Source organism: Myotis daubentonii, chromosome 21 (genome assembly GCF_963259705.1).
Source record: "Myotis daubentonii chromosome 21, mMyoDau2.1, whole genome shotgun sequence".
Classification (NCBI taxonomy): Eukaryota; Metazoa; Chordata; class Mammalia; order Chiroptera; family Vespertilionidae; genus Myotis; species Myotis daubentonii.
This window is the reverse complement of record NC_081860.1, coordinates 1537905-1550714: the sequence shown is the minus strand read 5'-3', so window position 1 is coordinate 1550714 and position 12810 is coordinate 1537905. Positions and strand designations below refer to the sequence as shown.

At 62.7% G+C, this 12810-nt stretch overlaps 1 protein-coding gene and 1 non-coding gene across 3 annotated transcripts in view; one reads left to right on the top strand and one right to left on the bottom strand.

Moving 5' to 3' along the window:
• The window catches only part of IL16 (interleukin 16), a 62431-nt gene extending 51850 nt beyond the window's left edge, over nucleotides 1-10581 (bottom strand). Inside the window, exon 1 of one of the 2 annotated variants that reach the window (XM_059678320.1) lies at nucleotides 10130-10581. In XM_059678320.1, coding sequence (XP_059534303.1) covers nucleotides 10130-10169 — 40 coding nt within the window. In that variant the 5' untranslated portion in view covers nucleotides 10170-10581. The remainder of the gene's footprint in view (nucleotides 1-10129) is intronic. The other variant, XM_059678319.1, reaches the window with a different exon arrangement.
• Nucleotides 5593-5671, top strand: TRNAR-GCG (transfer RNA arginine (anticodon GCG)). Its single transcript has one exon. It is a non-coding gene; the product is annotated as a tRNA-Arg (tRNA).
• Nucleotides 10582-12810: the final 2229 nt, after the last annotated feature.

Sequence of the window (12810 nt, the reverse complement as noted above, 5' to 3'; positions counted from 1 at the left end):
GGAGAAGATGCTCCCAACAATCTATACTAATAAAAGGGTAATGTGCTAATTAGACCAGACATCTTCCAGACTACCTTCCGGGCAAAACCATGGTGGCAGGGCTGAGGCAGAGGTGGTGAGGGGTGATCAGGCAGGTAAGGGAGAGCAGTTAGAGGGATCAGGCCGGCAGGGGAGAGCGGTTAGGGGCGATCAGGCAGGCAGGGGAGAGCAGTTAGGGGCGATCAGGCCGGCAGGGGGAGCAGTTAGGGCGATCAGGCCGGCAGGGGAGAGCAGTTAGGGGCGATCAGGCCGGCAGGGGAGAGTGGTTAGGGGTGATCAGGCCAGCAGGGGAGAGCGGTTAGGGGGATCAGGCCGGCAGGGGAGGGCAGTTAGGGGGGATCAGGCCGGCAGGGGAGGGTAGTTAGGGGGGATCAGGCCGGCAGGGGAGAGCAGTTAGGGGTGGTCAGGCTGGCAGGGGAGAGCAGTTAGGGGGGATCAAGCTGACAGGCAGGTGAGCTGTTAAGAGCCAGGGGTCCGGGATTGCGAGGGGGATGTCCAACTGCCGTTTGGGGCCTAAACCCGAGGGGTCCCAGATTGGAGAGGGTGCAGGCCGGGCTGAGGGACCCCCCCTCCTGTGCACGAATTTTGTGCACTGGGCCTCTAGTACGTATGGTAAGGGGTTAATGTCCAGAACAAAGAACTCAGACTACTCCACAAGGCTCACCCCCGTGCTGTACGTCCTACGGGCTCTGACAACGCATCATGTCACGCACCTGCCGTCGCAGAACCGTGCCCTGAACACCGCCCCGCCCCACGCCGTCAGCCCTCCCCAAACTGTGCCTTGTTCTCAAGACGAAATGCAAATTCCTCACCACGTCCCTATGATTTCCATGATCTCGCCCATTCGTCTCCCCTTTTCCAAGAGGCCATGTCCATGTCACCCCAAGGCGTCTGTCCCAGCCGCCCCCCCCGCCCCAAAGTCCCCACCCATGTCTCCGTAGGCTGGCTCCTCCCATGTGGCCGCTGCTGCCCACCCGGTGAGCGACCCCCTCTTACGCGTCCTTCCTTCACGGAGCATGTGCCCCATCTGTGGGTCCCCCCGGATCATGGGCACCCCAACAGGACCTCCGCAACTGCTGCGGCCGAGCCCCAGCCTGGGGCGTGCCTGGCCCACAAGCCCAACAAACGCTCTCTGACTGAATCAACCCAACTGAATGTGTAAGTAAACGACGCTGCCGCATGTGTGGGCGTCTGAGAGTTTACGAAGCGCTCTGCGTGGCCTTCATCTGGCTCTGGTTTTTCTAAAACATACTTTTGTTGATTTCAGAGAGGAAGGGAGAGGGAGGGAGAGAGAAAAAAACATCCTATATAATAAAAGCCTAATATGCAAATTGTCCCCTCGCCTGGGAGTTCAACCAGGGGGTGGGGCCGGCCGGCCAACTGCCTGCAGCCCCTCCCCCCTGCGAGCCCACATCAGGGTGGGCGGGGCTGGACGCCACACGCGCACCAGGCCTCTAGTCTATACTAATAAAAGGGTAATATGCTAATTAGACCAGACATCTTCCGGACATCCTTCCTGACAAAGCTGGGCCTGGGAGAAGCTGCCTGCCCGCGGTCCTGGGCACCTACGCCTGTGGCTGGCCCAGGCGAAGCCGGCTTGGGTCCTGGGTGCCTGCAGCTGGCCAGAGGGAGGGAAGCCCGGGTCCCGGGTTTGGGGCCGAGGCAGAGGGGTTAGGGGCGATCAGACAGGCAGAGGGGTTAGGGGCGATCAGGCAGGCAGAGGGGTTAGGGGTCATCAGGCAGGCAGAGTGGTTAGGGGCGATCAGGCAGGCAGAGGGGTTAGGGGTGATCAGGCAGGCAGAGGGGTTAGGGGCGATCAGGCAAACAGAGGGGTTAGGGGCGATCAGGCAGGCAGAGGGGTTAGGGGTGATCAGGCAGGCAGAGGTGGTTAGGGGTCATCAGGCAGGCAGAGTGTTTAGGGGCGATCAGGCAGGCAGAGGGGTTAGGGGTGATCAGGCAGGCAGAGGGGTTAGGGGTCATCAGGCAGGCAGAGTGTTTAGGGGCGATCAGGCAGGCAGAGGGGTTGGGGCAATCAGGCAGGCAGAGGGGTTAGGGGTGATCAGGCAGGCAGAGGGGTTAGGGGCGATCAGGCAGGCAGAGGGGTTAGGGGTGATCAGGCAGGCAGAGGTGGTTAGGGGTCATCAGGCAGGCAGAGTGTTTAGGGGCGATCAGGCAGGCAGAGGGGTTAGGGGCAATCAGGCAGGCAGAGGGGTTAGGGGTGATCAGGCAGGCAGAGGGGTTAGGGGCGATCAGGCAGGCAGAGGGGTTAGGGGTGATCAGGCAGGCAGAGGGGTTAGGGGTGATCAGGCAGGCAGAGGTGGTTAGGGGTCATCAGGCAGGCAGAGTGTTTAGGGGCGATCAGGCAGGCAGAGGGGTTAGGGGTGATCAGGCAGGCAGAGGGGTTAGGGGTGATCAGGCAGGCAGAGGGGTTAGGGGCGATCAGGCAAACAGAGGGGTTAGGGGCGACCAGGCAGGCAGAGGGGTTAGGGGCGATCAGGCAGGCAGAGGGGTTAGGGGCGACCAGGCAGGCAGAGGTGATTAGGGGCAATCAGGCAGGCAGAGGGGTTAGGGGTGATCAGGCAGGCAGACAGGCGAGCAGTTAGGAGCAAGTGGTTTCAGATTTCGAGAGACATGTCATCTCCTGAGGGGTCCTGGATTGGAGAGGGTGCAGGCCTAGCTGAGGGACCCCCGTTCCTGTGCACGAATTTTGTGCACCAGACCTCTAGTCTATGTATATAAAAGCCTACGCGACTGGACGACCTAACAACGGGAATGACCAGAACGACCGGACGCTATGACGCTCACTGACAGCCAGAGGGCGGACGCTCAATGCAGGAGTTGCCCCCTGGTGGTCAGTGCGCTCCCAAAGGGGGAGTGCCACTCAGCTGACCCACCCGTCCCAGTGGCCCACCAGCCCAGCGGCAGCCACTCACTCCCTCGGTCGTCCAGTCTCCAAGGACTGGGCCAGGCACCGGCCGACCAGCGCTGCTGGCCTCGTCGGCCTGGGGCACCGCGGCCACTTCCCCTCCCTAGACGCTCTGCAAGCAAGAAACAATATAAAAGCGGCCACCAGGGGACTTTTATCTGCCCACACAGAGGGCCAATCATATCCTGCCCCCCTCCACCCCCGGGGGACCCCACCTGTGCACAAATTCGTGCACTGGGCCTCTAGTCCACGATGAGAGAGAATCCTGGATCAGCCGCCTCCTGCACGCCCCACACTGGGGATCGAGCCCGCCACCCAGGCACGTGCCCTGACCAGGAATCGAACCCTGACCTCCTGGTTCCTAGGTTGACGCTCAACCACGGAGCCACGGCGGCCGGGCTAGGCTCAGACTGAGATGAGGCTACAAAACCGCATTCACTCTCTCCTGGCGCCTCCAGGCCATGGGTTAGGAAGGAGGGGGGAGAGGGCCGGCTCCCTCGAGCTCTGGGGACCCTGGATGAATCGAGCGCATCGCTTGGCTGACTCTGAGCTACGAGACGCAGGGAACACGCCTGCAGACACAGAACCGAGACCAATGGGTAACAGGGACGCTGCCATCACCGTGGGCCAGACACCGCGGCCCTGACACCGCCTCCACAGCCAACGGGGGGCTGCCCTCAGCTCCCCAGGTTCCTGACGGGGGAGGGGGGAGTGACCTTCCCCAGGCCCAGACCCAGCGCTTCAGCCCCAGCTCATCTGACCGTGGGGTCCTCAGAATAGCAGCTGATGAGACACTCCAGGCAGGAGCCCCCTGTCCGCCCATCAGCGGCAGGTGGCTGGGCTCGCAGAGGGTGACACGGCCCAGCGGGAGGGGTGGCTGGCAGGAAGGGGGTGCTGATCCCAGGCCACGAGGAGTCTGGGGGCAGGCAGCTCTCTGCACAGCCCACAGGGGAGGCAGGTGCTGATGGAGGACACACCACGGCGGGTGCAGGCAACGGAGGCTGTCGTCCCTTCTTTCTTTCTTTCTTTCTTTTTTTTTTAAAATATATTTTGTTGATTTTTTACAGAGAGGAAGGGAGAGGAATAGAGAGTTAGAAACATCGATGAGAGAGAAACATCGATCAGCCGCCTCCTGCACACCCCCCCCTGGGGATGTGCCCGCAACCGAGGTACATGCCCTTGACCGGAATGGAACCCGGGACCCGTGAGTCTGCAGGCCGACGCTCTATCCACTGAGCCACACCGGTTAGGGCTCTTTCTTTATATATATATATATATATATATATTTTTTTTTTTTTTTTTTTTTTTTTTTTTACTGATTTCAGAGAGGAAAGGAGAGAGAGATAGAAACATCCATGAGGAGAGAGAGAGAATCATGGACCGGCTGCCTCCCACTGGGGATGGAGTCCGCAACCCGGGTCTGTGCCCTCGACCGCAATCGAACCCGAGACCCTTCAGTCCACAGGCAGACGCTCCGTCCACTGAGCCACACCAGCCAGAGCTATTTCTTTCTTTCTTCCTTTCTTAGTACTTTTTATTGATTTCAGAGTGGAAGGGAGAGAGAGAAACATCTATGATGAGAGGGAATCATGGATCGGCTGCCTCCTGCACGCCCTACACTGGGGGATGGAGCCCGCAACCCGGGCCTGTGCCCTTGACCGGGAACCGAACCCGGGACCCTTCAGTCTGCAGGCTGACGCTCCATCCACTGAGCCACACCGGCCAGGGTGAGTCGTGTCTTTTCTGCTTTCCCAGGGGATGCCAGAGACGCCCAGACCGGGGCCGGCCCCTCCTGAGTGCTCAGACCGGGCCGTGCTGAGCTGCGCAGGGCAGCTCTCTGTCCGCCCATCTGTCTGTGCCCCGCTTGTAGTCCATCTGCCCACACAATTATCTGAGGCACGCGGCTCGCTGCCTCCCATCAGAAAGCAAGATGTTTCAAGATGAAGAAACCCCAGCTTTCTTTTCTTAATTTGTTATTGTCATGACAGGCCTGATTCAGTGCATAAGAATGCAAGGCCTCTCCCCCGCTATCCCCCCCCCGCCCCCCCCCCATGCCCCTGAGGCTGCTCCAGCCCCGCCCCTCGCCTCCTCCCACCTCCACACCCCAGCAGGCGCCTGCCCTGCCCTTTCTGCTCTGACATCCAGCTTGCTGGCCAGCTGGCCTAGGTTTTCAAGGATTGGCTCCAAGTCACCTCCTCCAGGCAGCCTGCCCTGATGCCACCCCTCCCCGCCCTGGCTGAATGGGGAGCTGCCCCTGCCCTCGGCAGGCACTCCAGGCTGCCCTCTCTCACCTGGTCTCACCCAGGAGCTGTGAGGCCCTGGGTGCCAGGGACTACGCCTTCCGGCTCTCCGTGGCCCCACACAGCCCCTGGCATCAGTGGGCGCTAAAGGGCGGTGAGAGGAGGGGCTGAGAGGGAAAGAAGAGGAGGGAGAGGGAGAGCGGGGTCTCGGTGGTCGCCCACAGACAGACTAACAGACACGGAGCGATGGAGGGAAGGGGCTGGGGCGCGGGTGCACGCAGGCTCGGGCACAGGAGGCCTCGGGTGTGCCCGGGCCCGGCCAGGCTCCCTCCCGCACATCAGCGCTTTCGCTATGCAACGCCCTGAGACCTAAATAAGAAGCCCTCTGCCCTGACCGGTGTGGCTCAGTGGATAGAGCGTCGGCCTGCGGACTCAAGGGTCCCGGGTTCGATTCCCGGTCAGGGCACAGGCCCGAGTTGCGGGCTCCATCCCCAGCGTGGGGCGTGCAGGAGGCAGCCGGTCCGTGATTCTCTCTCATCATGGATGTTTCCATCTCTCTCCCTCTCCCTTCCTCTCCGGAATCAATAAAGATATATTTTTTAAAAAATAAACAAATAAAAATAAAAGAACAGCGAACGAATACGGAGCCCGAGTTATTCAGGCGCGTGCTGAGGGTTTAGGCGTGAACTGCAGTGTCGCCTGAAGGTCATTTGGAAACAAGGAGGAGGCGTGACGGACAGAGGGATGGCGAGACGGGTGGCCACCTGGGAGGCAGGCGGAGTCCATCTGGCTCTGCCCACCGACAGCCCGTCCTTCCACCGCCCCGTGTGTGAGAAGTCGCAGGCACCTGCCGGGGTCTGAGGCCCCAGCGAGCGGCGGTTCTGGCGCCTGAGCAGGGACTGGGGGGTGACCTCTGACCCCGCCCGGCAGGGGGCCAGTATGGGAGCAGCGGGTGCGTGGGGACCACGGCTGGGCTTCCGCTCAGCGCAGGGCTTGGAGCCAGAGCGTGGGTGTGGGAGGGGGGACAGGCAGGTTCCCAGGAGGCCAGCTGTGAGGATAGAGCCACCAGCCAGAGCTCTGACCCCCTGAGCTAAGGGGTCACCATGATTATATTTATTTTTGTATTCTTTACTGGAGGCCCGGTGCACGAATTCATGCACTCGGGGCAGGGGGGGCAGGGGGGGCAGGGGGGGGCAGTCCTCAGCCCAGATTGCGAGAGGGCGCAGGCCAGGCCGAGGGACCCCACCGGTGCACGATTGGGGCTGAGGGGTGGGGGGTGGGGGGGAGGTTGGCTAGCCGGGGAGGGACCCTGGGAGGGCTCCAGGGCATGTCCAGCCTGTCTTGTTCAGCTCCGATCGGCCAGATCCCAGCAGCAAGCTAACCTACCGGTCGGAGCATCTGCCCCCTGGTGGTCAGCGCACATCATAGCGAGCGAGTGAGCGAACTCCCGGTCGGTCGAACTCCCGAGGGGACACTTTGCATTTTAGGCTTTTATAGACATAGATGCTGCCAGCAACCCAGACTGGATGGGAGTGCACTACCGAGCGCCCAGCCCTGGCTCCCACCCAACTCCTCAGGCAGCACCTCCTCCTCCAGGAAGCCCGCCCTGACCACCAGCTGGGTCGGCTCCCCAGTGAGAGCGCCGGCCCCTGGCCCTCTCCGCCATTTGTTTGTGTGTAAAACTGTCCCATGTGCCCGCTTCTCCCTGGAGCCCAGAGCTGGGGCACTGCACGCCCTGGCCGAATGGGCTGGACACGAGGTCCATGCGTTTGACAAAGCGACTTCACCCCTTGCTGATTGAAGATAAATAGAAACTGGGCTGTTGGCCCGGAGGCCAGGAAACTCGCCTTGGCTACGTCTGTTTGTCCCCAGGCGCTCAGTCACGGAGCTTTAACTACCGAAGTTGCACCGCAGGGTCTCCGGTGGCTTTAGGGGGGAATGGGGGGATGGGGGGAAGGGCGGAGCTGCAGCAGACTCCCCCTCAAACCTGCACCCTCCCTGCCCACAGCCGGCCTGGGGCGCCCAGGTCTGCAGGCGTGTGATTCCGTGTCCCAGCAGCAGGATGAGGCCTCCGTGGAGGACCAAGCGCTGGGGACACACCACCCAGCAGGCCACGGGCCGGCACCTGCTCTTGAGCACAGGACATCGTCCCAGCCACGGGGGCGTGTCCCAGCCAGGGAGGGCGTGTCCCAGCCACGGGGGGCGTGTCCCAGCCAGGGAGGGCGTGTCCCAGTCAGGGAGGGCGTGTCCCAGCCACAGGGGCGTGTCCCAGTCAGGGAGGGCGTGTCCCAGCCACAGGGGCGTGTCCCAGTCAGGGAGGGCGTGTCCCAGCCACAGGGGCGTGTCCCAGCCAGGGAGGGTGTGTCCCTGCCAGGGAGGGCGTGTCCCAGCCACTGGGGGCGTGTCCCAGCCATGGGGGCGTGTCCCAGCCACAGGGGCGTGTCCCAGTCAGGGAGGGCGTGTCCCAGCCACAGGGGCGTGTCCCAGCCAGGGAGGGCGTGTCCCAGCCACTGGGGGCGTGTCCCAGCCACGGGGGCGTGTCCCAGCCACGGGGGCGTGTCCCAGCCACAGGGGCGTGTCCCAGCCAGGGAGGGCGTGTCCCAGCCATGGGGGGCGTGTCCCAGCCAGGGAGGGCGTGTCCCAGCCATGGGAGGGCGTGTCCCAGCCATGAGGGGTCGTGTCCCTAGCGCTGCTGTGCAAGGCCGCGCCCGTGGGCGTCCGGGTGTCCGTGTGTCACTGCCCACCCAGCCTTCCCACAGCAGGGCGGGCAGAGCAAAGCAGGTCCGTGCGCCTTTATCCGCTGATGTTGAGGGGTGTTGCCAGCAGAGCCCCGGCACCCAGCACCGGGCACCAGGCACGGGTCACCCATTCCCACGGTTGGCAAGGCTCTGTGAGAGCTCCCAGGGCAGCCACGCGTGGCCACAGGCCACTGCAGGGCCCGGGGCTCAGGGGTCAGCTGGCATCTCCCCTCCAGCTCGGCCTCCCTCGCCCTCACAGGAGGGGCTCCCAGGGGTGCTCCCCTGTGACCCTCACCACCAGGGCCTGTGAGTCTGTTGCCAGGGAAACCGACCACAGAAGGCGATGCAGCCGGGACAGGACATGGCAAGGCCGCCCACGAATAACGGGGTTTAGGGAACATGGGGCACCCACACCCCCAGCCCCAGCCCCAGCCCCAGCCCGGGGACCTCCGCGGGGTAAATGCGCCTCCTCTACCCCCAGGGGAACCTGTGAGCGCCTGGCCCGGTGCCCCGAGGTCGCCGTGTCCGCTGGGCGCCCCTCGGGGCTGACCTGCTCGCTCGTCACCCACGTGCTGCTCGGGCCGCCCCACCGCTCCCTGCTGCGCTCATCGCCCCGCGGAGGAGGCTGAGCCCGGGCAGTGGACAGGCCCCCGGACCCCGCACCCTGTGCCCCGAGGGGCGCCCCGCCCGCGCCCGCAGCCCCGCCGGTTCCCGCGCCCGCCGCCCGCACAGCTCAGAGCTGCTCCTGCGGAACACGTGGGCCCAGGGAGGCGGGCGCAGCTCCCCTCCCACCCTCGACCCGAGCCCGAGCCAGGCCTGGCCTGCTCCTCCCTAAAGACAACACGAGTTTGCTGGGAGGCCAGCTCCCGGCGCTGACGCCCCGCCTGCGCTCACTGTGAAGCGGGTCAGGATCAGAGCTGCTCCTGGCCCCTGCCCCGCCCCCTGCCCCACGACCCCCTGGCCCCGCCCCCTGCCTCACCGGCCCCGCCCCCTGCCCCACGCCCCCCTGGCCACGCCCCTGCCTCTCCGGCTCCGCCCCCTGCCCCCACGACCCCCCTGGCCCCGCCCCCTGCCTCTCCGGCCACGCCCCTGCCCCCCCGCCCCTAACCCCGCCCCCCGCCTCTCCGCCACGCCCCCTGCCCCACGACCCTCCTGGCTCCGCCCCCCGCCTCTCCGCCACGCCCCCTGCCCCACGACCCTCCTGGCTCCGCCCCCTGCCTCTCCGGCCCCGCCCCCTGCCCCCCCCGCCCCTCCCTGCCCCCTGCCTCCCGGCCCCCGCCCCCGGCCATGCCCCTGTACCGGCCCCGCCCCCTCTCTACCGGGCCCTGGGCCCGCCCCCGGCCTCCCGCTCCCGGCTCCCTGCACAGGTTTCTGGAGGGAAAGGAGGAGGCGGTCCTGAGCAATCATCGGATGTGGTGTCCCTGCCGCGGATGCGAACCCCAAGTCCCGGGGACAGGGACCCCCGAGTGTGAGGGCCTGGGAGGCTCCGGGGGTCCCTGCGCCCCCACCCTGGAGCCCCTCAACAGACTCTCTGTTCTGCCCCTGCAGGACCCTGCCCCCTGGCATTCACATCTGATGCTCCGGGCGGTGCCGGCAACACCCACAGAGAAAGTGGGCTTTTAGAAACCGCCGCCCTGGCCCTGCCGGGCTGGCTCAGGGGCTGAGCGTTGACCTAGGAACCAGGAGGTCAGGGTTCGATTCCCGCTCAGGGCACAGGCCCGGGTTGCGGGCTCCATCCGGGAGGCAGCCGATCCCAGGATTCTCTCTCATCATTGATGTTTCTCTCTCTCCCTCTATAAAACCAATAAAAAATATTTTTGAAAGAAAGAAGAGAGAAAAGAAAAGAAAAGAAAAGAAAAGAAAAGAAAAGAAAAGAAAAGAAAAGAAAAGAAAAGAAGAAAAAGACACGGCCAGGCAGGCTGTCTCCCCACCTTGGGGGTCCGGCGAGCCCCCCCACGCGCCCTGCCAAGCAGCCTCGGGAGCTCAGCCCGGACACTGGCAACAGAGCGGGCCCTGCCGCTCCGCGCGCGCGCACACACACACACACACACACACACACACGTGTGCACAGGCTCCGCACACGTGAGCAGACGCACACGCACCCTGCGCGGCTCCCCATCCCGGGGAGCCACTGCGCGCCCTCCTCCCCCCCCTCTCCCGGCTCCCCGGAGCCCCCACGCACTCACCGGCGCCCCTGCGAGGGAAGATCCTCTTGTGCAGACCCATCCGCGGGGCCGGAGGACGGCGGGGACCCGGCGGGCCCTCCGGGGCGGCGGGGGCGGATGTGGAGACGAGTTGAAACTCCCCTAAAACTCCGCTGGGACGCTCCCCTGGGCAGGGAGGGAGGGAGGGGGGTCCCTGCCCAAGCCCCCGAGCCCCCGAACCCCCGGGCCGAGCCCGCAAGTCCTGGGCGAGCGTCGGGGCGCCTCGCTTGCAGCCCTGCCCTCCGTGCGCGCGCGCGCAGCGAGGGTGCAGGGAGAGAGGGTGCAGGGAGCGAGGTTACCCCCAAAGCGCGCTTCTCCCTGCGCCGCAAACAGATGCAAAACCTCGACCTCAGGCCTCCCTCTGGCCTCGCAGCCGGAGACGAGGTCCAAGGTGTGGAAATCGCTACAGTGTTCGGCCCCCTCGCCCCTCCCCCCCCACCCCCACCCCGCGCACACACACACACTCTTTTCCTTGCAGGCGCGCGGGCGTGTTTCTGGACGTGCCAGCGACACACACACACGGCCCCGCGCGCCCTCCAGCCCTGGGGTGATTCATTTTCTCCTGGGCGCGCAGTGAACACGCCTTTTCATGAAACCCGCCCGGCCCGGGCGCGGGCTCAATGCGGCCTGTGTGTCCCCGGCCGGGCAGGGCGCGGCGGCCAAGGTGGAGGAAGGCTGGTTTCCATCAAGACGCGCAGTCACTCCGGGACGGGACCGGGAGAGTGGCCGCCAGCCCCGCCCAGACCCGGGCTCTGGAGTCCCACCAGCCCTGTCCCCGCTCCCTGCCCGCTCCTACCAGGAGGGCCTATTTTTAGATTTGGACAAGACGGACTATGACTTTAAAGGACCCGTTTGGTTTTTTGTGTGTGTTTTTTAAAAATATATTTCTTTATTGATTTCAGAGAGGAAGGGAGGAGAGAGAGAGACATAGAAACATCAATGATGAGAGAGAACCAGGGATCGGCTACCTCCTGCCGGACACGTGACCTTGACTGGAATCGAACCCAGCACCCTTCAGTCTGCAGGCTGCTGCTCTATCCACTGAGCCACACCAGCCAGGGCCACACACACCTTTATATAACCACATTCTTCAGGCGGTGCTGTGTGGCCAGAAACCCTGGCTCTGGGCACCCAGAGTCAGAACAGCTCCCCACAGTCAGCATCTCCCCGAGGAGGAGGATTGAGGCCACAAGGGACTGTCCCCCCCCCCTTCCTCCCCGCCACCAGCACCAGGGCTCTGAGTAACACCTAAGTCCTCGCTGCGCCTTGAACCCGAGGCCGGCCTGCCGGGCCTGTGGCTCATGGGGGAAGTCCCCACAGGTGCATGCGGATCCTTCACAGAAATTGGAGCGATTCGCTGTCACAGAGAGGTGTTTGTGTGATGTGGCTGAATGAATGGATCCGGCCACCAATGCAGGTACGTGGTCCGAGTCCTGTCCGTGGAACACGACTACAGGTGGAGAAGTAACACGGAGGGTTGCTTTTTTCCCGCCTGAGCTTTCCAATAGCCATCGGGGCTTCCCAATAGCTCTGTGCCCCCCCCTCCCCCCCAGTTCAGGGAACAGCAATAACTTTCCACTCAAACCATCTAGAGTAGCGGTTCCCCACCTTGTTCTGGCCACCCCCCCTCAGCCTCTCTAACATCCTGACGCCCCCCTGGGACACAGAATTCTTATTATCCACAAAGCGAACTCCTATTCACGTGGAGGAAGCCCGAAAGGCCATGAACTTGGTCTACACAAGCTGCCAAAGAACATGGCGTCCATGAGAGAGAAAAACAAAAGAGCGAAAGGACAGTGGACGGACTGAGGGAGAAATCACGAAGAAAATGTTTTAAAAAAATAAAAATAATATGAAGTGATATGAAAAAAAAGCAAGTAAAGTTTCCAATCGTAGAATAGAGAACTGAAATGCATAAATATGTCATATATATTTACTAGAGGCCTGGTGCACGAAATTCGTGCACGGGTAGAGTCCCTAGGCCTGGCCGGTGATCAGGGCTGATCCGGGCCTTCTGGCTGCCGGCCAGGGCCAGGGCCTTCCTTCCCTGGCTGCTGGCCGCAGGTCGGGGTCTTCCTTCATTCTGCGCTGCCCCCTGGTGGTCAGTGCACCTCATAGCGAGCGGTCGAACTCCCGCGGGGACAATTTGCATATTAGCCTTTTATTATATAGGATAGACTCCTGTGAGGCCCCTAGAACCCTAAGAAATGCAAAAAATTCATTGCATTTCTGAATTGCCTCTCTGAAATCAATCTGAACTCCCTTCCTCTCTGAAATCAATAAAAAATATATCCTAGAACCCTAAGAAATGCAAAAAATTCATTGTGAATAACTCATCCTCGAATTGCCCCCTTGAACGTCAAATTGCCCCCCTTGAGGCATGTGCCCCATGTAGGGAACCACCGGTTTAGAGAATAATAGAAAAGAATTTACTTTAAAAAGTTTTGTTTTTTTATATATATATATTTTATTGATTTTTTTACAGAGAGGAAGGGAGAGGGATAGAGAGTTAGAAACATTGATGAGAGAGAAACATCGATCAGCTGCCTCCTGCACGCCCCCCACTGGGGATGTGCCCGCAACCAAGGTACATGCCCTTGACCAGAATCGAACCCGGGACCCTTCAGTCCGCAGGCCAACGCTCTATCCACTGAGCCACACCG